General features: G+C 36.6%; 4 protein-coding genes across 4 annotated transcripts in view; 2 read left to right on the top strand and 2 right to left on the bottom strand.

Moving 5' to 3' along the window:
* The window catches only part of mrpl11 (mitochondrial ribosomal protein L11), a 45,154-nt gene extending 32,545 nt beyond the window's left edge, over positions 1-12,609 (bottom strand). Inside the window, exons 1-2 of the mRNA XM_048176384.1 lie at positions 12,470-12,609; positions 4,767-4,935 (exon numbers count right to left, since the gene is read on the bottom strand). Of these exons, the coding sequence (XP_048032341.1) occupies positions 4,767-4,889 (123 nt within the window). The 5' untranslated portion in view covers positions 4,890-4,935; positions 12,470-12,609. The remainder of the gene's footprint in view (positions 1-4,766; positions 4,936-12,469) is intronic.
* A 221-nt stretch (positions 12,610-12,830) lies between these two features.
* pfdn6 (prefoldin subunit 6) lies at positions 12,831-14,190 on the top strand. The gene is made up of 4 exons (XM_048176385.1): positions 12,831-13,029; positions 13,378-13,448; positions 13,680-13,804; positions 13,906-14,190. Exons 1-4 carry the CDS (start codon positions 12,966-12,968, stop codon positions 14,024-14,026), a joined length of 381 nt encoding a protein of 126 aa, XP_048032342.1. The 5' UTR covers positions 12,831-12,965; the 3' UTR covers positions 14,027-14,190.
* Positions 14,191-20,053: 5,863 nt separating this feature from the next.
* On the bottom strand, positions 20,054-22,879 carry her5 (hairy-related 5). Its single transcript, XM_048176709.1, has 3 exons — positions 21,436-22,879; positions 21,175-21,270; positions 20,054-21,084 (listed from the first exon to the last, which is right to left on the bottom strand). Exons 1-3 carry the CDS (start codon positions 21,481-21,483, stop codon positions 20,578-20,580), a joined length of 651 nt encoding a protein of 216 aa, XP_048032666.1. The 5' UTR covers positions 21,484-22,879; the 3' UTR covers positions 20,054-20,577.
* A 324-nt stretch (positions 22,880-23,203) lies between these two features.
* her11 (hairy-related 11) lies at positions 23,204-26,001 on the top strand. Its single transcript, XM_048176735.1, has 4 exons — positions 23,204-23,557; positions 23,723-23,818; positions 23,936-24,026; positions 25,160-26,001. The coding sequence occupies exons 1-4, from the start codon at positions 23,531-23,533 to the stop codon at positions 25,762-25,764; spliced, it is 819 nt and encodes a 272-aa protein (XP_048032692.1). The 5' UTR covers positions 23,204-23,530; the 3' UTR covers positions 25,765-26,001.
* The last annotated feature ends 1,615 nt before the right edge of the window (positions 26,002-27,616 follow it).

Here is a 27,616-nt window from a genome sequence, read left to right as displayed (position 1 = left end):
GGGCCAGGGCTGCAAGCTGAAGGCACGCTGGCTGCAATTTATTTACAGTTTAATACACATAAAAGTTAAGCCAAAGATGGTAGAGCTCAAACAGAGTTGACAAAAGCATGGGTAGACACATGCAAAAACACACGACTGTGCTTGTTTCACGGACATATGGTGATGCTTTGCTTGACTAATCCTCATTACACCTCATATTTAGTTCACAACAGCTTTCTTCAGCAGGCAAGCTCACTCTGGAGGCCAGGTTGACTTGCGCTGGCAGAAGAAAATGTGTCATTTATTATAATCATGATGGGCAAGGGACTGTAATGACATCATTACAGCTGTAATTAGCTTGTTAGTTATGAATGTGCTTTACATATGAGAGCAGAGGTAAGCCTGTGTGAACATTTGACTAAACAGCTTCACATGACAGTCCCTACGGTGGAGAAAAACACCAAACCTTTAGAGAAACATCAGATCTCTGTGATCAAGAGATAAAAAAAGATGTGGTCAATCTTTTTTGATACTCTGTAAATATATAAATTTAAAAAAGATTTTCTTTCTGAACTCCTGTAGATGATGACAGAACTTGAAACGGTCAATAGTGATGCCGTATTTTTGTAGGCCAAACATAGCATCAACCTTTTGTTCCCTCAACAAAAACCCAATAAAAATGTTTCCATAGCTCTGTGACCAGCAACAATTTATGATTCTTACATGATTTGTTCATCATGATAATCTTCACAAATTAACACAACTTCTATGAATTTTGGAGCTTAAATACATTTGCCAGAAGTAAAAAGTTAAACATAGTTTATTAATGGACTATACCATGGTCACATGACTTCAACGTCACCACCATTAAGCTTCGACAATTTTTTTAGTAACTGCCTTTCTTGAGACAAGTAAATGCTTTAAAAGCATCACAAGGGTGAATTAAAAGCAATAAATAAAAAAAATAAGCAATCATTTTGCATGTCTTTGTCTAGTTTTTCAAGATTTAGTGGATAAAGATTAAAGGCATAGTTCATACAAAAAACGAAAATGGCATCACCCTCAATTTGTTGCAAGCCTGTATGAGTTTCTTTCATCTGTTTAACACAAAAGAAGATGTTTTGAAGAATGTTGTTAACCAAACGGTTACAGTTACGGTAGCCAATAGCCGCTTTTCCACTGTCGGGCCAGTGCGAGCCAGGGCTAACAGCGTGCCGGGCTGGGCCTATGGCCACAGACCTTAAGCACCGAGGCCAAAATCAAGTTGCGTTTCCACTGTCGGTCCGCTAGCTCCGCAGCGCTGATCTAAAAACCGCCCTTAAACACACCTTCCTTGATCAAACGTCACACAACCCAACCCATTTCAGCGTGTAGACCATCACCTGAACCACTACGATTAGCTCCGCCTTTCACCTCGACCGCGCCTCAAGCCCCAGCTGGCCCGCTTTGGACCAAGGTTTTCGGCGGGCCGAAAAACCCGTGCCTTTGGCACCGAGGAAGCACCGAAGAGGCACGATCAAGGCCCGGAAGTGACAGTGGAAACGCGACCGGCCCTGGCACGCACTAGCACGCCCACCTTTGGCCCGGCAGTGGAAACGCAGCTATTGACTGCCATAGGGTCATTAGGTGTCAAATAAACCAAATTTTGTTCCTCGGCTCAAATTTTTGATTTTGTTAATATTTTTTTCTATAGAAAGACAAACATAAATAGTGATGAAAGCCAAAATTTTAAAAGTCATGTGAAAAAGTAAGTACATCCTATTGAATTCCATGGTTTTCTGTATCAGGACATAATAAAAAAAATCATTCTGGTCCTTGGCAGGTCTCAAAATTTGGAAAATAAAACCTCAGATGAATAACAACACATGACTTCACTGTGTCATCATTTATTCAACATAAATAAAGCCAAGATGGAAAAGACATGGGTGACAAAGTTAGGACACCCTATGATTCAATTGCCTGTAGATCCACTTTTAGCAGCAATAACTTGAAGTAATCATTTTTCTGTATGACTTTATCAGTCTCTCACATCGTTCTGGAGGAATTTTGGCCCTTTCTTCTTTACAATGTTGCTTCAGTTTATTGAGGTTTGTGGGCATTTGTTTATGTACAGCTCTGGCCACAACTTTTCATATGGGTTTTCCAGGGGCCGGTTGCATAAACCACTTAGACTAGTCTTAAAAGTTAAGACACTAATGTTTTTCTTGAAGAGTGGTCCTAATTTTTTAAAGTCCGTTACATAAAAAGGTAGACTGGTGTAATTTGAATTGGAAAAATAACATTGATTACCCCTTGGTTAACTGCAAGTTGGTCAAACTAGTTCTTAAGACACAGTCTTAATATAGTGACTAAGCTTATGCAACTGGCCCCTGGACTTCACTGGGCCATTGCAACACCTTTTTTTTTTTTTTTTCATTTTCAACCATTCTGTTATAGATTTGCTGGTAATCTTCAGATCATTATCCAGTTGCATGACCCAATTTTGGCCAAGCTTTAGCTGTTGGAAGGATGTCCTCACATCTGACTTTAGAATACTTTGGTATACAGAAGAGTTCATAGTCGACTCAATGACTGTGAGGTGCCCAGGGCCCATGGCTACAAAACAAGCCTAAAATCATCAGCCCTACACCACATACTTGACTTTTGGTATGAGGTGGTTATGCTGATATGCTGTTTTTGGTTTTCACCAAACTTGGCGATGTGCATTATGGCCAAACATCTCCACTATGGTCTTATCTGTCCAAAGGACATTGTTCTAGAAGTCTTATTGTTTGTTCAGATGCAACTTTGCAAACCTAAGCCATGCTGCCCTGTTTTTTTAGAGAGAAGAGGCTTTCTCCTGACAACACTTACAAACATTCCATACTTGACCCTGTCTTTTTCTAACTGTACTGTCATGAACTATCATTTAACATGTTAACTGAGGCCTGTAGAGTCTGAGGTGTAGCTCTTGGGTTGTCTGCAATTTCTCTGACCATTGCAAGCTCCTGATCTTGGGCTGAATTTGCTGGGAATCCATTCCTGGGAAGATTGGCAACTGTCTTGAATGTTTTCCACTTGTAAATAATCTATCTCACTGTGGACTTCAAACTGTTTGGAAATGGCCTTGTTACACTTCTCAGATTGATAGGCAGCAACAATTGCTTCTCTAAGATCATTGCTGATGTCTTTCCTCCTTGGCATTGGGTTAACACACACATGATGCTCAAACTGCCAGAATTTCAGCTTTTATAGAGGTGATCACACTTGCAAGTGATCAGTTAATCAAAGATATTTGATTAGCAGTGCCTGACTGTTACTTACACTCTTAAATTCCTATGTACAGTAAGGGTAAGGTTGCCCTAAGTTTGTCATCCATGGGTTTTCCATTTTGGCCTAGTTTTTGTTAAATAAATAATGACACAATGTGATATGTCATGTTTTGTTATTCATTGAGGTTTTATTTTCCAAATTTTAAGACCTGCCAAAGACAGATGATTTTTTATTACACCCTGATACAGAAAACCATGGAATTCAATAGGATGTCCTAACTTTTTCACATGACTGTATATTTAATGAGTAATCCACGATTTTGTAGAGGGGGGTCAAAATGACAATTTTCACCTGAGATTTGGAGCCAATTTACATGGGTGTAAAAGAAGACTTTAGAAAGATGGCAGCATCATTATTTTATTTCTACACAGAGATTGGAAGGTCTATTTGTAAAATCTGTTGACCTTAGCAATCTTTGTTTCATTATATGCCAAAGGTGACCATTCATAAATGTCAAAAAGCACTTCTTGTTTTTCAAGTTTGCCTGTAACTCAAGAAGTAAAGATATCTTAATATTTTAGATTCTGGTTCTTAACAAACTTTCCTTTTGGTATCTTCATTTTAAAGGCCCTCAATGGTTCGATCCCAGAGATATGGAGATCTTAATGCAGCTCCATAAGTAAATTGGTAAGTTGTACACATTTTTAGTGGTCAAACCCCAAATGTGGATCAATCTGAATACAGCTGAAACTTTTTCTTTTAAAGGAATATCTGAAGAACACAGTGTTGCAACTAGAAATTCTATGTAATATTTTGGCTTTCATCACTATTTATGTTCATCTTTCTACAGAAAAAAATATTAACAAAATTAAAAATTTGTGCCGAGGACCTCTGGTTAAGTTGACACGTGATTATTCCATAGTATTTTTTCTATATCATGGAAATCAATGGCTACCATCAACTCTGAGATTACCAGCATTCTTCAGAATTCCTTCTTTTGTGTTAAACTCAAACTTGAGGGTGAGTAAATGATGACAGAATTTTAATTTTGGGGTGAAGAATAACGATTTTTAAATATTTTTTTTACTCACAATTTTTACCTGACAAAATATATTTGTGATTGGCATAGCTAGAAAGAAAAATGTATATTGATTATAAAAATGCACATGGAGTTTTAAGATAGATTTATTAAATAAATAACATGTCTTTTCCAGGTCTACAAAACACACTTTTATAATTGGTCTACCTTGTATGTTCAAGTTTTTCCAGTTTTCTAACACTAACATTTGTTGAGGGGGTGAATAAAATAAAAAAAAAAATCTTGATTTTTATTTGCTTTAGCTGATTTTAATGCTTGTTTTGAATTTTCCCCCCTTGGAACCTTGCTGAGGTGCCCTATGGGTCTCGACCCCCGGCTGAGAATCACAGCATTACAGTCATACCATAAGATAAACATAATAAAGAATAAAATAATGAAGAGAAAATAAAAAGTTAAAACAAAATCAATTATGAAAACGAGAAGTCAAAAAGTTTACCTGTCCCAGGATGGGGCCCAGTGGAGGCCCAGGAGCCGCCTGTCCAGACCTTACAATTGCTCTGATGACGCCTCCAGTGTCCAACTTTTTCACTGCCTTGGCCGCTTTAGATATCTTAGACATATTGTCTATGTGTCTGGCCTGCCACACGTCTGTCCGTCCCCTTTGCCTATTGGGAAAGGTAATTATTGAGGTCCCCTTAATTCATTAAAAATTCAACACAAAAAAATCAATACATGTCCAGAGGTTGAAAAGTGAGTTACACAAAAGCTCTCCGATCCATAAAAGCTCTCCCAGGAGTGCACAGTGGCCTTATCTCGAGACCCCGTGTGTGAAGACAGTCGCGAGGCGAAGTGCTATGAAACCTCAGGACCTTCAAAGATAAGGGATAAAAGCACAGGTGCGTCGTGCACTTGAGGAGCTTCTGTGCTTGGCTGCCTTCAATGATTCCCTGCTCTCTCCTGATCCATTACAGTTAGCTAGCGCTCTATGGGTCTACATCAGGAAGGGTCGAGCAGATTGGACAGCAGCCACCAAGCACCAGAACAACACCGGCAATGCACAGATACAGCGCCACACGCAAAGTCGAAAGGGCAATACCTGGTTTTTCCATTCAAGACCAAATTCAATTACATGATTCAATCAATTAGATGAGTGGTGGAAATGGCCTGAAATGTATGCACTTTGGGAAGCATGACTCATAAAAACCACGCCCTATAATCTGATATAGAACAAATGCAATAAAAGCCGTTACGTGTTCAACGCCATTCGCCAGACCACGGCACAGCCAATTACAAATATGACGAGAGAACCTGACCCATTTTGTGACTGTTCAACCCAGGTGAAAAGAAGATCTCTAAATTATTCACAGCGCTCTGTTCCCAGGTTAATCTCACTATTTATATATTCATAAATGCAAGGGAGATGAGGACAGAGGTGAAATAAACACACCTGGCTAGCCACACGTTGGAACGCACCATTGGTTTTAATGCCAAGTTAATCCTCGCATCTGTGCGCGCAAGGAGACGAGCAAAGAGAATTTCACAAGCACTGAAACGTCTTGGATCTCAGAATACACGGGCTATCTAAAGAGAGCAGAACCGGCAGATATAGGCTCAGCAATAACCAGATGTGTGAATGTACTGCGTTAAAAATTACTTTCTGGGTTTTCTTTAAAATGCCAATCACATGCTCCCCTTCATTTCACCGTTCTATTTCAAGCTGTTCTCCATACATATTTTTGCTGTTTTAAACAGCATGTTGAATCAATTTAAGAGGCAGTCAGGGAAGGTTGGGCTGCTGGTAAATCTCCACTTCTTGGCAGGAGGTCCAAGCATTTTAACATATTCAGAAGCAAAAGAGGACAATCAACAATCCTGAGTTAAATTGAAGCAATTTATTTGGAACATTGTGTTTACTTGGTGCCGACAATGACAGCGTTTCTGACCGTTTTGAAGAAACGTGCATGAAATTTCTTTTCCATTTTAAAGCAACTCGGTTGACGTGATGGGGATATAAAATACACGATGGAAAAAAAAAATGGATTGCAAAAAATGGTGAATATGGATTGCAGGCATTTTCTGTCAAACTTCACTGTGCTTGCTCAGTTTACTTCTTTGAAGCACTCATCAACTTTTCAAATTAGATTAAATTGCTTGAGAATAATATTAGATATTCTCAGGAAATGTATTGTTTGAAACATTATGAATAGGAAATAAGAAATGCCAGGAATACAAATGTTTGGGGTTGGTAAGGTTTTAATGCTTTTGAAAGAAGTCTCTTATGCTCAGCAAGGCTGCATTTATTTGACCAAAATTACAGTAAAAACAGTAATATTGGGAAATATTATTATAATTTAAAATAACTTTTCTATTCTGTGTATTTTAAAATGTAATTTATTTCTGTGATGGTAAAGCTGAATTTTCAGCATCATACTGCAGTAATGAGTCTTCAGTGTCACATGATCCATCAGAAATCATTCTAATATGCTGATTTGCTGCTCGAGAAACATATCCTTATAATTATCAATGTTGAAAACAGTTGTGCTGCTTAATATTTTTTGTGGAAACTGCGATACATTTTTTCTTTTTCTTTTCCTAGTCTTTGATGAATAGAAAGCTCAAAAGAACAGAATTTATTTGAAATAGAAAGCTTGCAAGCAACAACAACAACAAAAGTTTTGCTGACGCCAGAAGCAAACTTTGGAAAAATGCCAACACATGCCATATATTTTTTTTTAAATGGTGTTTGATAAAATTGTTTACGTTTTTTATTGATTTCTCCATTTTCATTTGACTGTGATATTTTGTTAACAGATTTTCATGTGTAAAAGAAAAAAATCTAACCAATTTAAGAATATATTTATTAATACACAGATGATGGGGTCATGAAAATGTACTGCATAGAAGGAATGACCCAGCTGCTATTTCTGTCATCTGCATTTATTATTAAAGCTGCAGTCTGTAAGTTTTGCCTCTTTGTCGCCGTCTCTGTTTGAAACCTGCAATTGCAGTTATTTGCAGAATTATTATCTTTACATGGGTTGTGCATTGGCACAGCTCCTCAGCGCAGATTTATCTAATGTATGAAAAAAAAAGCATTACAATAAATCACGCTACCAATGGTGATTAAATCTAACGATCGCTTAGCTCAGATCACATCAAACAGTGCAAATTATTATTGTTGTACTTTGTTCTCAAATTGTTCATGTTAACAACATCAGCATTGTGTAACTACGTGTATTAAGTGTGTATTAGTGTTATCTGTAGATTTCAATTTCTGTACAGTCTAAACTCTAACGTTCATTTGTCATACCATACAAATAAGTTTTAACCCAAAAAAGTTACAGATTGCAGATTTAAGTTCTGCAATTTAGTCTGTGAATGTAAAGCTTTGCTTGGCTTTTATGATAAAATGATTTAAGATTTAGGCTAATTTAATGTCTTGAAAACACATCATTGCGTAGTACATTCACATTTCTTTGTTTACTAGACATTAATCTTTAGCCAAAGTGCTATTTGATTTTTTTCTGCGTTGTTTCAACAGAGAATAATGAAGTAGGTGTACAAACAATTGGTGCCTGAAAATGAATTGCTGCAGTGTTTTACACTGAAGTATCTTGGCCGTAACAATGATAAAAAAGATATGCCAAGTTCTGGGATTTTAAATTGCACTGAGAAAATAGGGCAGTATAACATTAGCAATAAATGAATGAACGTGGCCCAGGTTTTGTTGATTTATTTTTTGGAGCATTTTGTCCATTGGCCAAAAAAAACAAAAAAAAAACAACAACCCTGGTTGTTAAAAATCCCTAGACGCCATAAAGTGGATTAATATCTTAATGCAAATTCAGAGAAAGCCACAGTACAAGAAAAAACTACTAATGCCATTCTGTTTAAACTTCAGATCAAAGGGATAAAACCAGGTTTATGGAAAATGAAACACTCAAGGGAGTCAATGGCATTAGCTGGGCTATATCATTCCTGATTTAAAATGACAAAGAGAGACAGGACTCTCTTTATGAAGTGATTTAAGAACCTCAAAATCATTCCCTCTGCAGTTTCACATTTACATATATAGATTTACAGCCTGACTTTTGAAAGCCAGCCAGTTCATTTGGAATCCAACTCTCTTGATATATCTGTTTTTGGTTTGAGACAAATTGAACTTGCAGACATGGGAAAACATGTTTGTTGATGCAAGAATAGCCATTTAAAATACTGCTGAACAAGCAATTGTTGTTTTCGCAAAGTAGACAAAAGCTGAAAAATAAATGAGGAGGAAAGTATATAAAACATTTATGCATAACAGAAATGACTGGTAAAATGATTTAGTTTCTTCTACCAGCTTGCGGTTTGCACAAAATGAGAAGATATGGGAAAATTGGCTTTCGCAAAAGGTGGCGAGTTGCTGTTTTCTAATGGAAGGTGATTGTGTACAACAGTGAATGAAAACATGTGCTCACTATAAGCAATTAAACGATCTGAGAACAAGCATTGATAAGAAACTGAGATTCTGTCACTCTCTACTCAATAACAAACAATGGTCGCAATTCAGTGAGCAGGCTGGTGATTCAGAATTCTGCTCAATTCCTCTGATGCCCTCCAGGTGCATATTGATTTTTGACAACACCGCAGAGTGCAATTTGTGAAAACCTCAGCAAAGAGCTAAACTACCTCCGAATTTACAACAGCAAACTAGAAAAGGTGGGAATACTTAAATGACAGTGAAGTATCACTGTGTCAGACATAATGCCATTATCACACTCATGAGCACTAGATTCAATGAACAAATTCAAAAACAAGATTATAAACAAGTGGGAATGTTATGGTTCATATTAAAGGGTTAGTTCACTCAAAAATGAAAATTCTGTCATTAATTACTCACCCTCATGTCGTTCCAAACACTTGAGACTTTTGTTCATCATCGGAACACAAATTAAGATATTTTTGTTGAAATCTGATGGCTCTGTGAGGCCTCCATAGGGAGCAATGACATTTCCTCTCTCAAGATCCATTAATGTACTAAAAACATATTTAAATCAGTTCATGTGAGTACAGTGGTTTAATATTAATATTATAAAGCGACGAGAATATTTTTGGTGCACCACTTATTTAGTGATGACCGATTTCAAAACACTGCTTCAGGAAGATTCGGAGCATAATGAATCTTTTGTGTTGAATCATGATTCGGATCGCGTGTCAAACCGCCAAACTGCTGAAATCACATGACTTTGGCTCTCCGAACCGCTTATTCAACACAAAAGATTCATAACGTTCTGAAGCTTCATGAAGCAGTGTTTTGAAATCGGCCATCACTTTATAAGTCGTTATTTAGTTTTTTTTGGCGCTCCAAAAATATTCTCGTCTCTTTATAATATTAATATTGAACCACTGTACTCACATGAACTGATTTAAATATGTTTTTAGTACATTAATGGATCTTGAGAGAGGAAATGTAATTGCTGGCTATGCAGGCCTCACTGAGCCATCGGATTTCAACAAAAATATCTTAATTTGCGTTCCGAAGATTAACGAAGGTCTTACCGGTGTGGAACGGCATGAGGGTGAGTAATAAATGACATTATCTTCATTTTTTGGTGAACTAACCCTTTAATTTGTGATGAACGAAAGTCTTACAGGTGTAGAACAACATGAGAGGTTGAGTAAGTAATGACAGCATTTTCATTTTTTTGTGAACTATACCTTTAACACTAATTTCAGAGAGTGTATTTTGGGTCAGGTATCTGATTAGTATCGTCATTTTTCCTCATAATTTTCCCCTGAGGTCAACTTTAGAATGTTAGTGTTCTAAAAATAGTTCCATTTTAGTTTTAAATGACCATATTCCATTTTCTCTCTGACCATCAGAATAAAGCAATTTTCTTTTTCTGCTGTGCCTTTAATAAATGCCCCTCTTGGCATGTAAAATGAGCAACAGCACTAAGCACTTTCTCTGGGTACAAGAGTCTCTTCTTCTTTTTACCCTATCCTTTAGTCCGGAGGTCGGCAACCCGCGGCTCTAGAGCCGCGTGCGGCTCTTTAGCGCTCCTCTAGTGGCTCCCTTGAGCTTTTTCAAAAATGTATGAAAATGGAAACATATTTTTTGTTTTCATATGGTTTCTGTAGGAGGACAAACATGACACATTCTTAACGTTTTCCAATGCTGTAAAAATGTGTATAATATTAAATTTCAACATTTCTGTCAACGAAGATTTGCGTCATAGCCTGCGACACACGTTTCAGCGCGGCGCGAGGGTATGCATCGACGTCACTTTCCCGCCGAAAGCGCGCTCCCTCAGCTGGACTGAGTGGCAAAAGAATTGACTGGATTTAATAGGGGAAACTGAGAAAACGCGAGTAAAACAAACGATTACACTAAAGGTTGGACTCGACAGTGTTTCTTACAACTTGTCAAATAAACCTAATCCATGGATATTGACATACAGCCAGGAGTCGTGTTTCCTGACATTTATATGTGCCTGATTTCGACGCTGGGGAAATACATAAAGTAATCTGCCTGTGAATATTTTATATAACTACAATATAGGTAGGTTTAAATCCGCGTAATCACTTATATCAATGTTATATATATCGTCATATTGTCCAGCCCTAAAATATATATAGTTTTATAGTATAGTTTTTGTCAGTGTTTATTTTAAAACACACAATTATGCAGAATATAAGATGGAAAAAATTTAATTGATGAGTTGTCAACATAATATATAACAATACAATATATATGGAATGATTTTACCTCAAAATCCACCAATTTGACACAAAATGATAAATGCAAATCCACGTTTCTCTGCCTGGAGTCCAGCTGTTTCTGTGAATTGCACCGATCCATTTGCTTTTTTTCTGTAGCTTTCAGCAGTTTTTAAATATATAACGTTACCTCGGGAATACCTAATTATGTATAGCTAATATAGCTAATATACACTTACAGCCTGTGTTGCCTTCATATAAGGGTTAGCCTATATAAGGCTTTTAATTTTTTTTGCGGCTCCAGACAGATTTGTTTTTTGTTTTTTTGGTCCAATATGGCTCTTTGAACATTTTGGGTTGCCGACCCCTGCTTTAGTCCTTGGTGGCAGAGAAAAACAGCATTTAATAGGGACAAGGGCTTATAATGTCAGTATTTATTACAAATGATTTATCTGTGTACATTATTATTATTATTATTATATGTGCCCTCATAATCTTTAATTAAAATAACTTCCGACACCTCTTCTAGTCTCTGATGATGCGTTTACTGGTGTGAGGGTGGGACAACCTGTCACTCACATGACATCACAGCAATAACAAACCACAACCATCCAATGATCAAATTAATTCCCCATGGACAAAATCAAGACCCTAAATTTTTTTTTCGTTTGATAAGCCGTTTCACTCAGATATACGCCACAATAAGGAAGCAAACACTTATTACTACGACACAGAAGTACACTATCATAAACACTAACATATAAAAAAACACATCCAACCTGCAGCTGTGTCTGGATTCAAACTACCAACAAAAATGTTAATTGAAACTACATAAAACTCAGCTCTGGTGTTACTGGTTAATGGAAAAGATTCAGTTAATAAAATAACAATAATAAATTTAATCCCACCAGTAACATTTGTGACCAAAATTTACTTTGACAGGTCAAAAAAAAGTAGAGTTTCTACTATAAATAAAAGTGCGGAGTGACTTGATTTCTTGATGTTTACATGATTGGTGTAGGACTACATAGTCACATGACCACAGCTGCTTAAATTCCAGTTTGTCCTTTGAAGGATGCTGGCTGTAAAAACTCCAAAAACATGAAGCGTGTAACATATCTCATAATACACATTCAAATGACATATTTAGTACATGCAAACATAAATAAATGTAAAGATATCTGTGGTCACATTAGTAAATAGTGGGAAAACACAGATTGTTGGACAGTATAAAACAGTAGAATTCAAGCATTGCTACATTTTGTAGTTTCCCATTGGTTACAGTTGTCAACAGAAATAAAAGAATGGAACTTTTCGAAGAAAAGGTAGTTATAACAACAAAAACAATAATAATAACAACATAACAATACATCATTACATGCATATAGCACATGACACTATTTTAATCTAAAGATGGCTAATAAGCAGCATCAGGTGCATATTTAAAACAGACGATACATTTGATTGTGATACAAAGAATAATAAAATTGACATTACCTGCTAGTGGGATAATATATGTTCACGTACACGCGAAAAAGACCTTCACGTTTGTTTTTGAACCATGCGCGCTGCCATATTGGCTTCACTGTCACTTCAGATAGTTTGATGAAAGTAACCAGATAGACTGCCCCTATATGGACAGGAGAGGCACTACACCTCTAGTTTTATAATGAAAATTATTTATATTGACCTCTACATAACATATTGTAATGTATTAATAAGTAAAATAGGAAAAACTATAATTTCCTGAGAAATTGCCATTTCAAGATTTATTTGAAGGGGCGAAAATGAGAAACTGAATTGCGCTTCATTTGAACACTAGATGGCGAAGTGGCACTGTCAAAACTCCCACGTGAAGAATACTGCGTCATTTCCCCTGCGCCCCAGACTGTGCATGATCCGTGTGCTGCTGACTGCCTTTGTTTTGAATATATCTATTTTTGTTATTAGTTAGCAAGATAAAAAGTGATCCGAAATTAGGATATCTGCAGTGATGGCTGAAGCGATTCAGAAGAAATTACAGTCTGAGGTGGAGAAATATCAACAACTGCAAAAAGGTATGTATCACAACGTTAGCTACCCGTGTTAGCAGTCCTTTCAACACTCTTTGCATGTGCGTATTGACATTCATTTTTCATAAATTTGTTTATATTTGACATATATATTTTACAACACACTGAGAAGTGTCTGTATGTCACAGTCAGTTTCTCAAGTTGGACTTGATTTAGCTAATCAGCACCTGTCCAGATCTGTCATAGTGATCTGCTAGCTATCTATCTATCTATCTATAGTAGTGTACATTTTAGATGGGTTTGGTTTGCAATTTTGGCACACACAAAAAATGTATTTTCTCATTTCTTTATTGTGAATAATATAGAATATAAACTATTAACTCTATTTTGCAGATGTCAGTAAAAGTATGTCAGCACGACAGAAACTGGAGGCACAGTTGACTGAAAATAATATTGTTAAGGAGGTAAGAATGAAAGTAGAATACAAGTACACAAGTCTTAAACATTTGCATTCTTAATTTAGGCATGCTACCATATATATATATATATATATATATATATATATATATATATATATATATATAATGCACAATGTATGTATGTATGTATGTATGTATGTGTGTGTGTGTGTGTGTGTGTGTGTGTGTGTGTGTGTGTGTGTCATGTTTTGCCACATATTTGTCATCCCTCTGTAGGAGCTTGCCTTGTTGGATAGCCAAAATACAGTTTACAAACTAATTGGACCAGTTCTGGTTAAACAAGATCTAGATGAAGCCAAAGTAACAGTGGGCAAGAGATTGGAATACATCAATGGTGAAATGTATGTATGAAAAATGACTGCTTGTCTTGCATTTTATTCTATTGTAAATGAGTGAGTAGCTCACTTAGGCAAACCACTAACTGATCTCCTCTTCATCTCAGTCAGCGCTATGAAACTTTACTGAAGGAGATGGAAAAGAAGTCGGAGCAGCATCGGGAAGTTCTGTCCAGCCTACAGCAGGAGTTTCAGCGGGCTCAGGGTCAAGCTGTTGGGAAGGTTTAATGGATTATAATTCAGTTCAAAGGCCCGGACACTAGTCTTATCCAACGGAACTCAGAGACTGAATATACCTGCTAATAACACATGCTTGTTCACATGTCAATTAACAGAAATCTGTAGGTTTTTTGTTTGAAGCTATTAGGCTATCAATAAATTTTGTTTATTTATGTTCAGCCTCCTCTTTCTGACATCAATGTTTGTATTACAAACAGTGAACAACTTTGAGATAATTTGCTATGTCTATTTGAGTTTTGATCAATCTGCTGTCCACTGAAGTTCCCAAAGTGGGACATTTTGGGGTTGGATGATACAGGGCTGAGCTGAATACAAGAAATCATCTGCTTAAAGGGATAGTTCATCTAAAAATGAAAATTCTGTCATCATTTACTCCCCCTCAAGTTGTTTCAAACCAAACTGTTGATGGGCCCCATTGAGTTCCATAGTATTTTTTTTTTTTCATTCTATGCCATGCCAAGTCAATGGGGCCAAACAACATTTTGGTTACCCATATTCTTCAATATATACAGTGCTCAGCTCAAATGAGTACACCCCCTTTGAAAAGTAACATTTTAATTAATATCTCAATGAACACAAAAACAATTTCCAAAATGTTGACAAGACTAAGTTTAATATTACATCTGTTTAACTTATAACATGAAAGTAAGGTTAATAATGTAACTTGGATTACACACATTTGAGTTTTACTCAAATTAGGGTGATGCAAAAATGAGTACACTCCACAACAAAAAACTAGTGCTTTGTATGGCCTCCATGATTTTTAATGACAGCACCAAGTCTTCTAGGCATGGAATGAACAAGTTGGCGACATTTTTGCAACATCTATCTTTTTCCATTCTTCAAGAATGACCTCTTTTAGAGACTGGATGCTGGATGGAGAGTGATGCTCAACTTGTCTCTTCAGAATTCCCCATAGGTGTTCGATACTTGGCCACTGAATCACTTTCACCCTGTTCTTCTTCAGAAATACAACAGTGGCCTTAGATGTGTGTTTAGGATCATTGTCATGTTGGAAAAGTGCACGACGACCAAGGGCATGGAGTGATGGTAGCATCGTCTCTTTCAGTATAGAGCAGTACATCTGTGAATTCATGATGCCATCAATGAAACGCAGCTCCCTGACACCAGCAGCGCTCATGCAGCCCCACATAAGGACACTGCCACCACCATGTTTCACTGTAGGCACCATGCATTTTTCTTTGTATTCCTCACCTTTGCGAAGCCATCAGTTCCAAAAACATTTATCTTGGTCTCATCACTCCAGAGGATAGAGTCCTAGTAGTCTTCATCTTTGATAGAATGGGCCCTGGCAAACTCTAGATGGTCTTTTTTGTGCCTGGGCTTTAGGAAAGGCGTCTTTCGTGGACGGCACCTGTGCATGCCATTCCTCTGCAGTGTATGCCGTATTGTGTCAGGGGAAATAGTCACCCCAGTTTGGCTTTCTACTTCTTTAGATAACTGCAGTGAACTTGCATGCCTATTTTCTTCAACCCTTCTCATCAGAAGACACTCCTGTCGAGGTGTTAACTCCCGTGGACGACCTGGACATTTCTGTGAGATGGTTGCAGTTCCATCTTTTTTAAACTTTTGTACCACTTTTGCTACAGTATTCTGACTGATAAGTAAAGCTTTGCTGATCTTCGTGTAGCCTTCACCTTTATGGTGTAAAGAAATTATTTTCTTTCTCAGGTCTTATGACATTTCTCTTCCATGTGGTGCCATTGCTGACAGCATGAAATGGGAAGGGGTTTTAACACCCTTTTATAGTCAGCTGTCTGCTGGACACCTGTGTAATGAATAATTAGACACACTTGTGGTTGAATTCTTGTTAAATCAAACATTTGTAGTCTAAAATTTATCTTTGCTCCAGAGACTTTCAGTGGGGTGTACTCATTTTTGCATCACCCTAAAACTTTTGTTCTCTAAGTTATATTATTAACCTTACTTTCATGTTATAAGTTAAACAGATGTTATATAAAATTTAGTCTAGTCAACATTTTGGAAATTGTTTTTGTGTTTATTGAGATACTGTTTAAAATGCTACTTTTCAAAGAGGGTGTACTCATTTACGCTGAGCACTGTATCAACAAATAAAGTTCCTGGGTTTTTAACTAAAATAAAGAGAAAAACTTTTACTCTCCCTCACTATTTTGTTTTTTTATGCTGGGTAGGCCTGGTTAATCTTGCTTGTTTTTTGCCTGTGATATAAGTAGCAAGGTAATATGGTAGGTCTTTGTATGTCTTGTGTACTTCAGGCAAATCCCTTCTACCTTCCATGACATGGTCATCTACAACAGCACAGATCTGATAAAAGAGCAAAAACTCAAGTTCAGGATGTGATGACACAAATGCTAGTGTATTCTACATAAGCATGCAGTAAAAAGTGCTAAATTTGTTTTCAGCTTGAATGAAAACATGGCCTTAATTATGTACTTAGTACATAAAAAAATAAGTACAATGTACTTATTGTGTTCATATTGTATTCAAAACAGTTTTGCTACTACTGAGGTGGGATACAGGTCAAGTTAGGGACTTGTTTGGTAGTATGGATAGGTTTAAGGGTGGGTTAAGGTGCAAGGGATGGTTCAACAGTGTAATTATAAGTTTAATTGCAGAAATTAATTACATATTGTATGTAATTATATGCAGATTTTTTTTTTTAAATATAAGTACAATGTAAAAACCTGTATGTGCACAATAAGTGCATTGTATCAAATGATTAATTTAAATGTAAATACATAGTAGTTAAGGCCACCTAATATAAAGTGGGACCACTATACATGTATAGCATGCATAAAACCCCCAACATTCCCAAAAGCACAAGACCTTGGTCAGGTGGCTGCGCATCACCATTTATCAAGGTCTTGAGAGTTGACCAGTGAGGCGACTCGTTTTCTAATTAAAGGGGCAGGCGAGTGGTGCATACGGCCAGATGTTGCTCAGGGTAATGTCATTGAAGCGCTCGGTCAACAGGGTGTGTATCCGCCCCTGCGCAACAGGCCATCAGACGCGCAATGGAGAAGCGCTGAAGCACAGACGTCCGCATTGTGGATGCTTACCTCCAATTAATATCCCGTGGAGGGGGACCTGTCCCCCTTCATTTCCCACCCGCCGGGGATTAACGCACATGAATAAAGGGCATTAAAAGAACGGCGCTACTTGTAAGGGAGCTGTATACGCTTTAAAAGCAGGTTGCCAACACACCCGCATTAAGCCCAAATCGTAAACTGTGGCGAAAAGCTTTTAAGGGGATTAGCTATTTATTGAAGCAATAATATGCAAAGCTAATTAAACAGACAGACTTTGAGGTATTATTCGCCTTTTTTGAAGTAGACCTTTTTGGACTGAGTAGGGTAAAGTATGCAAAAGTGGGAGGTTTTGAGCAGATTCATGCATTATTCAGCATTTGAGATTTTTGTGATGCCATACACAAGCATCCATATATAAACAATAATCTAATTTATGTGTGATAATGATAGACTGTTGAAAAAAGTAATGCACTGCTTTTCACTTGAACTGTTTTTTGAAGTAAGAGTGACAGTAATTTCACGTGCGTGCGCACCTCGGTCGTCACCTGAACACGCTCCCGACCTTCTGCGCGTGCTTTCTTTTGTTTTTCTAACCAGGTCAGGACACGCGTCGATTTTTGACAGTTTTCGACAAATGGCCATAAAGACCACATGTTGTACTAGCGAAGTGAGCTGATGGTGTTGCTATAAACGTTGTTCCCATGAGCGAGGTGACAGTCAGAAAGTCAACACCTCGCGCTCGTGCGTGATTGGGCAACAGCTGATAATATGTCGAAAGCGAGACCTGTCACAATACGGCGCAAAATTGCCACATACTTTTTTGTTTGAATTGAACATTGACCAGATTTACAGACACATCTCGTAAGACTGTGGTAGACTTTTCACTTTCCACCAGCACGAGCAAGTTTAATGTAGTGGAAAATGTCTAGCAAGGGTGTAAGGAAGTTTGCTTCAAGACGCGTGTAAAAAAGGTGTAAAATACAGAACATTTATACTTAACTATGTATGGACACTATAGGCTACGTAAAAAGATTTCACTTTCAAATTAAATAAAGGCAATACAAATATATTAAAATGAAAGTATTTCGACATTTTATTAATTTAAATAATTGTGGGCCGAATTGAAGTATAAGTTCTTTTGAAAAATAAGTGCCAAAACAGATGCACAACTATTTAAATAGCCTACATTTTTTCTAAAGTGCTATGTAAATGTTCAGGAAATAGTTTAAACAACTAGCCTATAGACGGTGAAGTAAAATTCGCTGGAACACAAGGAGCTGAGTGAAATGGACGAAAACAGGAAAGAGGAGGAAAATGCAAAAATGTTCACTGGGTGTCTAAAAATAATTTATTTTTAAAATTAAATAAGAGTGCACGTATTCATAGTTTCAATATAGTACAAATGAAAGATAATGTTTAATATTGTAATAAAGTACAGTTACTAAGTTTAAATGTATGTTTATTAAAACTGGTAACAATAGCATATAAATAAAGTAGATCAACACAAATAAAACCTATTTTTAGTTTTATAGTCATAATCAATAGTCATACTCAAAAAAGAAATCATGACTAGGCCTATATAAAGTATACCCTACTTTACATCTACATTTTATAATTGTACGTTTGATAAACTTGGCTGCTCTCATTGCTCTTTGTTGATCAGAACAGACAAAAGCGCACATCCGATCTGGATAATCTATTTACACCTTTTGTGTTGAATGACATTTGGGAGACTTATCTGTCTGTAATAACCGGTTCAGGCATCAGTCGGTGCATGGCATCTCTCAAAGGTCTAATCTCATTTCAGCTCAAACTCGTTTATCTAAGAGTTTATCCGGAGCGACAAAGCGAAACAAAGCTGCACATGAAGGTTGATTTAAGGGAGAGTATGAGCGTTAAGTAGAACTAAGCCATTCTATCTAGTGGTAAATCTACTTTCCAGGTCATATTGTTTTATGACAACTTTTAGCTTCTAAATATTTGTAGGGTTTCCATTTGATTGTGATAGCTTACAGCTATATGAGGTATTATTAGACTTACTTTAACTTTGTCAGAGCAGCCTAATATAAAGTAACTGTATCGAAAGTTGATCTCATGATTTAAGTCACATCGCGCCCAATCCAAGTTCCCAAAACATTTGCGCGCGCACATAATTTTAACATCTTGAAAATATTTTTGCACCAAAACTGTTTAAAAGATAAATGGGAACAAACTTTTAGTTTTTATTCGTTTATTTGGATTTTTTGTGTGCCAAATAGACGTATTTAAATGCATAACAATATAAGTGAAATGCAAATATGCTGGGCGTATTTCTTTATGCTGGAACCTTACAGTTGAGGTTATTTATTGATCTATTGTAAATAAAATAAACCATATAAGTAAAATTGATTTGAAGTAACTTTTTTCAAGCTCTAACCCCTTTTTTATTAGTGTATTAATCGTTGCTAAAACTATCCGATATGTTATTTATCTGTGATTTGAACATTTTGTTGTCATGCTTCTTGGATCAAGTCTAAATTGCTACCGATTTTTACAGGGATACATTTTAAAAAATCATGCCTACACAAAGTACTATCAAATTGCAACAAAATGTTCTGAAATCAAACTATTTAATGTGTGTTATGACAAAGCCCGTAAAGACCACACTAACTTCTAGCAGAAGAGCCTTTAAGCAATCTGCACCTCAATACTTTATATCTTCCATAGATTAAGTGCAACATCACCAAATGATTGCCCAATGAAAATCTGCAAATGCCAGGCCTGTTATCAAGTTTTCAACTGCTATCAAACTGGAACGCTGAACATTCACACCGAAGAACAATGCTGAATATCTCTCAGGAAATGAATATTAATTGACATGCAAATATTAGGAACGGGAGCAGACCAAAGATAAAAGAATATATCCTCAGAGAGGTTTAATTCTTTGTTCAAAGTATAAGAAAATACTTTCTGAAAGAATTTCACATTCTGCCAAGAAGAAAAATAACAGCAAACAATACATTTGTTGCTATTACTCAAAGTAATGAAATGAACATTTCAATGGTTCATAGAAGAATATGGAAATTAGCACATATAGGGGAAAAAAGTAAAATTAAAACGACTTTAACTCTTGTGCTCTAAAGAGTTTCCACACGTTTCTTGGCACACAAAAGAACAAAACTCTTGAAACATTGATTCACTCCATTAAGTACATGATTTCTCCATAAAAAAAAAATAAAAAAATGATTTCATAAAAGTTTTGAAAGAAAATTCAGTTGATATAAAAGTATTAAAAAGTGTTACAACTAAGAAATATATACATTTCAACACAACTCTTATTTGTTTGGCTGTAAGATCTCCAAACAAACTATACAGGCACAGATTTGTCAATGCCTTTTTATAACAAAATAAATCTTTGGCATCTACTGTACAAAATCCACATATTTACACATGCTGAAAATTTACACAATTCACAGTCTATTGTCCCAGTGTTGGGGAGTTATATGCAGGGACTTAGGACAGGATCTTCTACCAAGGTCTCCAGACGGAGTCACAGAGCATAACAGGTTGCTTAGGACTTGAAGTCATGGTGGGAGCAGAGAACACAGTTCTTTCTGCAAGCTTTGCACAGCCAGATGGTGTGCAAGAACTGCTCAGTTGGACATGAGTGAGATGTTGCTGTGCCGGCAGTGATGGATCCTCACAGAGATGCACCTGAGTTTCTCTGTGGGATGGTGTAGAATGTAGCATTTGGTGTGATTTGTGAAGGTTTCCACATGTTTCTTCCACTCCCTTCCCATACTCATGGCTCTTGCTAGCAATAAAATGGCTGACTCGTAAGAGACATGTCCTCATTCCATCTCGGTAGCTTTGACGTTTGCAAGGTGAGCTCAGGTCCTCATCATACTCCTCGGTGCGTTCCCTTTTTCCTCTAGTGATTTGAAAAGGGTCCTTCCCTGATTCTTGTTCGGCTCTTAAGAAGTGCACAACACTTTCCAGGATTTCAGCCTTTTCCACTTTAGGGTTTTTTAGTTTCTATTAAAAAGAAAAAATAAATTTAGGCCAGATAGAGACATAATGGCAGGCTACATTAAATGAGAGTCTTAGAAAAATTTAATAACTGACCTCATTGTGTGTATTCTCAAGTAATAGCATTCTCAAAGTTTCTAGGCTTTGATTAATGCGATCTCTCCTCCTTTTCTCCATGAGAGGTTTTGGGACCTGTAACATTAAATATTATGGTAAAATATAATTCTTAACAGCCTTAACATGATGACTAACAGTTCTCCATCAAACAATCTATTTTGTCACAATGCACACAAAGTAGAAACACATAATAGCCCGATACTTAATGTAGTGTTTAGGCCTAGTAAAATAAGTTCTTACCCGTCTCGAGTCTTTTTGCTCCGGTATGCCAACAGCTTGTTTGCTCATTTTGGCGATTCACCCTCCAAACTGAGATTTTGAGCATCATTTTCGAGTTCAGGTCACTTAAGGTACAGTCAGTACACGCCCGCCCTCCTCATAATGAATAATAAAAGAAGACGGACCAATCGCGTGCGTCCCTGAGTTAGCCCCTTATTAATATTCACATGCGTACTGGATGAAAGAGACAATGCCTAATGCCGATTGTGAAGTAAGAGCCAATAATGACCCATTTAGCCACCCACTGGGATGTTTAAACGATGGCTATTCAGCCTAAGGTATTGCCAAAGATTATCAAAGAAGGTTTGAACCATTCACATGCGTTATGTTTAAAAGAACCACTGAATGGCGATTATTACCTGTTTGAATTTCAAAGAGTATGATCATCGATAGAAGTGCACAGTTTAGCCAGTTGGACAAGTATAACACTGCACAATATTACTATCTCGCCTTCATATAGAAATAATCTAATATAGCATAATCTCAACAAGTGACTGGCCTACCTCGCATAGCTTTTGATGAATGTTTTCTTCTTACGCGCTTTCACGGATATCGCCTTGCAAAGTCCAATCATTTTATACGTTTAATCTTACAATAAACATGAAGTAAAGTATTTTAATTACGTATTTCTGTTGGTTTGCTATCACTATGCTGCTTTTCATTAGTGTATATCATTTCGGATAACAGTTTTCCTCCCTATACACCGATGCGTAACAAAGGAAGACTTGGTTTTGGTCTAGGCGCTGGAATGTGGCTTTAATTGAAAGTGGTGTTTTTGCTGTTCTTTTGATGTGTGTGAGGTCTTCTCGTGTGGGCTCAAATAATTGTCCTGCTTAACGAACAAAAGCTAATTTCATTTGAAAGTGACTGTCTTATCAAAGAAAATATATAGCTACAACTGTTGTGGACTTGCCAATTACCAAGCTAAAAAATCAACTCAAACAAACACAACCTAAAACAACAAAAAATACATCAAAATAACCATTGTATTCTCTGACATTAGGCCGTTACATCAATTTCAGAAAGTTTCAAAACCAACCCTTAATATAATGCTTTGCGCAATTGATCCACCATTCCGACAGTTTACGCGTGGGACAATAATGGTTAGCCTAATCGTTCACACTTCTATCAAAACACTCCCATACAACACACTTAACAGATTTGCTCTAAAAGCCCGGGCATCACACTTCTTCACATCCCCCATTTCAACATAAAGCAGGATGCGCGTGTACTTTTCACTGATGGCCACGAGCTAATCTCGCTATGGCGCGCGACTCCGAGATACATCGCATTTATTTGTTTTTGTGAATTTTTTTAAATAAAACTTTTTGACATCCACATTAAACCTATTTTTTATGTGGATAAACTTCACGAAAACGTTTCAGTTAGGCTATGCCTACATTGAATTTTGTTTCCAGCCAATTTGCGAACAATTATGTCATTTGTGTAATTCAGAGATTCAACTCAATTTTGGTATATCAGTAATTCAATTCAACATGGTGCATTTACCACCATCACTTTGATTTGGGTAACGATTCATCTGGAGTTTTAGTATACTGACAAAAATGTTGTTATGCTACTTTAATCACCAAAATGTCAGGACAGATGCCATTTGTCCATATGTGTTTTCATTTAGCAGTTCACCTCAAGCATTGAGCTCAGCTGCTTATTCAAAACCATTTGCTGATATTTGCATATTGCTGCAGACAATCAAATGGCTTTACCAGAACAAATTAAGCCATCAAAATGTGGATAGAGTTTTTAAATATGCGTCAATGTAAAGCTTTAATGTATTTATTAATGACTGTTTTAAATATACTAATACTATATATAGATATATTCAATTCAGTTTTGCAGGTTTGCTATAGCACCTCTGTTTACTGATTGTTTAAAGGCCAGATAAAGTGATGGGTGGAAAGTTCACGCGGCCTACGTCACGGCCACATCTCCGCCAATCAAATGACATTCCAGAGGCTTAAAATTCCCGTTTGGTTAGATTCCAGCAGTTTCCCACATCCACGAATTAGCGTGAACAGCAGACTGTTTAACTCTCAACATGGCGAAGACCGAAGGCATCAAAAGAGTAAGATCTTCAAAATCAACTTTTTCTTCCCTAGAACATTTATTTTTCAAAACTTTTATTTAATCTAATCTGCACATTATTATTTGCTTCAAGCGTTGTTTAATCATAGCACTTGGAAGTTGAAAACATAATAACCATTTTAATTTTTCTTTTTTATCTTTTAAGATGTTAAAACCCGTGATAGAGAAGAAGAGAAGAGATCGAATCAACCATAATCTGGACGCGTTACGAGATCTGCTTTTCAAAAACACTGCAGACACGGTGAGTCGGCTACCTCGGTTTAACTCGGTTTATGATGATTAATTCGCATTATTTCCATGACAAAATCCTAAAATGCCTCTCGACTTTCCGCTCTCCCCCCATTCCATCCCTCCACAGCGTTTACAAAATCCTAAACTGGAAAAAGCAGAGATTTTAGACCTTGCAGTTCAATACATCAAAAAGACCACAAGAAAGAATGAGACAAAAGGTAAGTTTTTATTACTATTACCTTTTACTTCTGAATTTAGTATTAAAGGTGCACTATGTAACTTTTTTTTTTTTTCAAAATTATCAAAATGTAAATAATGAGTCAATACACCAATCCTTGCTAGTCAGCTTGAGATCCTTTCCATCTAATCTGGTTATATTTCTTAAAGGGTTAGTTCACCCAAAAATAAAATTTCTGTCATTAATTACTCATGTCGTTTCAAACCCGTAAGACCTTCGTTCATCTTCAGAACACAAATTAAGATATTTTTATTTTTTTTATTTTTTTATCTCCCATAGAAAGCAATGAAATTACCACATTCAAGGTCCAGAAAAGTAGTAAAGACATTGTTAAAATAGTTAATGTGACTACAGTGGTTCAACCTTAATGCTATGAAGCAATGAGAATACTTTTTGTGCACAAAAATAATGACTTTATTCAACAAATTCGTCTCTCACCTGTCATTCTGCTACGCTATGTTTGCTGCAGCTCTTCCAGGTTTCTACATCCGAACGGCGGCTCAGTATTGGCCGATGCTGGTCACGTGAGCAGCACGAGGCATGCGTGTGATGCTGACACAGGAGCAGGCCAATAATGAGCCGACGTTCGGACATAAACACAGGGCAGAGGAAAAATTGTTGAATAAAGTTGTTATTTTTGTTTTGTTTTTGCAAACAAAAAGTATTCTCGTCGCTTCATAACATTAAGGTTCAACCACTGTAGTCACGTGGACTATTTTATCGATGTTTTTACTAGTTTTCTGGACCTTGCTTTCAATGAAGGATAAAAAACGTCTCTGATTTCATCAAAATATTTTAATTTTTGTTCCGAAGATGAACGAAGGTCTTACTGGTTTGAAACGACATGAGGGTGAACTAACCCTTTAAGTCTAGTAGTGAATGTTTCATAAGCAGTCGGATAATCTTTTTTTTTTTGGGTTATGAGAAAGAACCATATTCATCTGCACAGTCACGCAAAGCCTAAGCGCAACCAAAACAATGTTCTTCTGCAAAATGCATAAAGTTTTGTTTTTTAACCTTGTTAATGTTAAGTTACATGGTGTACCTTTTAATATCTGCCTTTTATTGTAGTAATATTTTGCCTAATTTGTGTTTTCTTCTCTCTTTCTGCAGTGACGCCTAATCAAATGGATTCTAAGGCCACTCAGAATCAGTCTAGTCCTATATCTGTTTCTGCAGGTCCCATCCACACCAATGACTTCTATGTATTGGACTTCTACGGGAGGTTTAACTCATCTAAGCAGAAGGAGGTTCTTATGAAACCGGGGATCAGACTTGATGATGCTTCCAAAGCAGAAAATGAACCAGTGGCCCAGACAGGCTTCCTTCTATCACCATCAGGCCAGAACTACCACCAAGAACTTCTCTTACACCCTGAATTGTCTTTGTATGGCTCTAAACTTTTGTGTCAGTCGACTTCTCCCTCCAGTTCATCACAATATAGTTGTTCCCCACCATCATCTCCTACTTTTACCAGCGTATCCTCCTCTCCCAATAATTCCTCTGCATATACTTTCACATCTTGTTCTCTACCTCCTCCTCCTGACCCATTGTCTCCTCTCATAACATCACGTTCACTCCATAGGCCTGTTATTGTGCCTCAGCCCATTTTGCCCCACATGGCTAAAGATTTTACCCCACCGCAGTCACCTGTCCTGGCTCTTAGACAGGAACCGTTTCCTCTTCCAACCCAGTCTACATGGAGACCATGGAGCTGAACTCTTACCACTTTGGGGTTTTCCCTTTATTTAGACAATGCTCCAATGGAGAAATGATCATGGTCTCTCAGAGGGACATATGTTGTGCACAGGGTTGTCACTTGTCACAGGGTTACTCCAGTCACTTTTGTCATGTTTTCAATGACGTGTACTTTAACTTGACTATTTATTGTTTTATCCAATGTTTGCCTTCATTGGTACCTGTAATTCTAGCAGTGAAATAAATCAGTTTCATCAGTTCTTGTATTATGATTGTTTATTTAAAGAAGAATATGGCTTCTTTTAAATGATATGTGTATAGCTTTAGAGATGCATACTTTACATCAAATATAGATTTTCTAGATGTTTATAGTAACTAAAGTACACTCCTTTCACACTAAGGTCAACAACATGACACTCAGTTTTTGAACCATATGGTTTAGGAGGAGCTACTGCAGCTAAACCATTTGGATCCTAAATTAAGATGCAGAGAAGTACTATAATAACAACCCATGAATTAAATTCAGCTTAGAAAGTAATAAAAAAAAATACATTATATTATTTAACCTTTAAACAGGCAATGTGTGCCCCAAGATCTATACTCTTTAGTCTCTTATAGGAGGGATAAGAGAGTTGTTTTTCCTCTTCACCTAAAATCATAGTTGATTCTGTTTTGAGTATGAGTCACATTACTTGGTTCAAATTTTCTGTGCTCCTTTTGTCAGACTGATCTAAAACCAACACAGCCCATGGTGCTGGACATTCTGACTTTGTGGAAAGTATTTGTATATTAATCTTCAGTGAAAAAGCACTAAAACTGCTAATGTTAATTGTGATCATTGTCTTAAGATGCTGAAAAAGAAAATCAAGTAATTTGTTGTTCATGCTGTTATTTAGCCCATTTTGAAACATCTGTATCCCGACATAATTTGAGATAAAATTTGGGTTTTAAAATTGCACAAATGTTGATATTCATGTGTTAAACTGATATTATTATACTCTGCTGACTACATTTTTTTGCGGGCTTGAACAGGGGTAGACTACCCTGCTCCTGGAGGGCCATATCCTGCAGAGTTTAGCTCTAACTCTAATCAAAGTCTAAAAGTCTTCAGATTTATTTGGAAATTACAGGCATGTGTGTTTGATTAGGATTTGACCAGAGTTGACCAGCCCTGACAGCTCAGCAAGAAATTTATATGTCTCAATTTTAGGACACTTAGACATGTCATACATGCCATATATTTTGCATATTAAAATTTTTTTTAATTTTATTTTATTTTTTTTATCACAAAACAGATGAAAGGGATAGTTTAAAAAATACTATGGAAGTCAATGGGGCCCATCAACTGATTCTTCAAAATATCTTCTTTTGTGTTCAGCAGAAGATAGAAATTCATACAGGTTTGGAACAACTTGAGGGTGAGTAAATGATGACAGAATTTTCATTTTTGGGTGAACTATCCCTCTAACAGGGCAAAGTATCCTGGGAGATACAACTCATAACATTCATTTGAATATGTTTTACTTAAGTCTTAACTGTACTTAAGGCGAGACACCCCAGGTGAATAGGGTAAAAAAAAATAACTAATAGACACCATACTTCTCTAGCTGATTGATTACATTAAAAATTGCAAACATTTTTTGTATTACAAGTTTTCTAAAATGTTATGTTTAAATATGCAAATTAGGCGTTATCTAATTAAATATGTGCTGATTTGCATACATTTCTAGAACAAAAATCTAAATATTGGATGACGTCAGGTTCAAAATTTAATTTTTTGGACATTTTAAATTCAAAGGTTTTTACAGAGGGAATTTTGGATATCTCTTTTTATCACTCCATAAATCAGAAAATACTATCAACAGCCAGAAA

Source organism: Megalobrama amblycephala, linkage group LG23 (assembly GCF_018812025.1).
Source record: "Megalobrama amblycephala isolate DHTTF-2021 linkage group LG23, ASM1881202v1, whole genome shotgun sequence".
Lineage (NCBI taxonomy): Eukaryota > Metazoa > Chordata > Actinopteri > Cypriniformes > Xenocyprididae > Megalobrama > Megalobrama amblycephala.
This window is presented reverse-complemented; position numbering and strand designations above follow the sequence as displayed.

Excerpts from the sequence above, each read along its gene's own strand:
- pfdn6 (XM_048176385.1), top strand. The coding sequence starts at position 12,966 with ATGGCTGAAGCGATTCAGAAGAAATTACAGTCTGAGGTGGAGAAATAT. Across the intron at positions 13,030-13,377 it reads ATATCAACAACTGCAAAAAG|ATGTCAGTAAAAGTATGTCA; the intron begins GTATGTATCACA and ends TCTATTTTGCAG. Across the intron at positions 13,449-13,679 it reads AAAATAATATTGTTAAGGAG|GAGCTTGCCTTGTTGGATAG; the intron begins GTAAGAATGAAA and ends ATCCCTCTGTAG.
- her5 (XM_048176709.1), bottom strand. The coding sequence starts at position 21,483 with ATGAGCAAACAAGCTGTTGGCATACCGGAGCAAAAAGACTCGAGACGG. Across the intron at positions 21,271-21,435 it reads AGCAAAAAGACTCGAGACGG|GTCCCAAAACCTCTCATGGA; the intron begins GTAAGAACTTAT and ends TTAATGTTACAG. Across the intron at positions 21,085-21,174 it reads TTGAGAATACACACAATGAG|AAACTAAAAAACCCTAAAGT; the intron begins GTCAGTTATTAA and ends TCTTTTTAATAG.
- her11 (XM_048176735.1), top strand. The coding sequence starts at position 23,531 with ATGGCGAAGACCGAAGGCATCAAAAGA. Across the intron at positions 23,558-23,722 it reads AGACCGAAGGCATCAAAAGA|ATGTTAAAACCCGTGATAGA; the intron begins GTAAGATCTTCA and ends TTATCTTTTAAG. Across the intron at positions 23,819-23,935 it reads TCAAAAACACTGCAGACACG|CGTTTACAAAATCCTAAACT; the intron begins GTGAGTCGGCTA and ends ATCCCTCCACAG.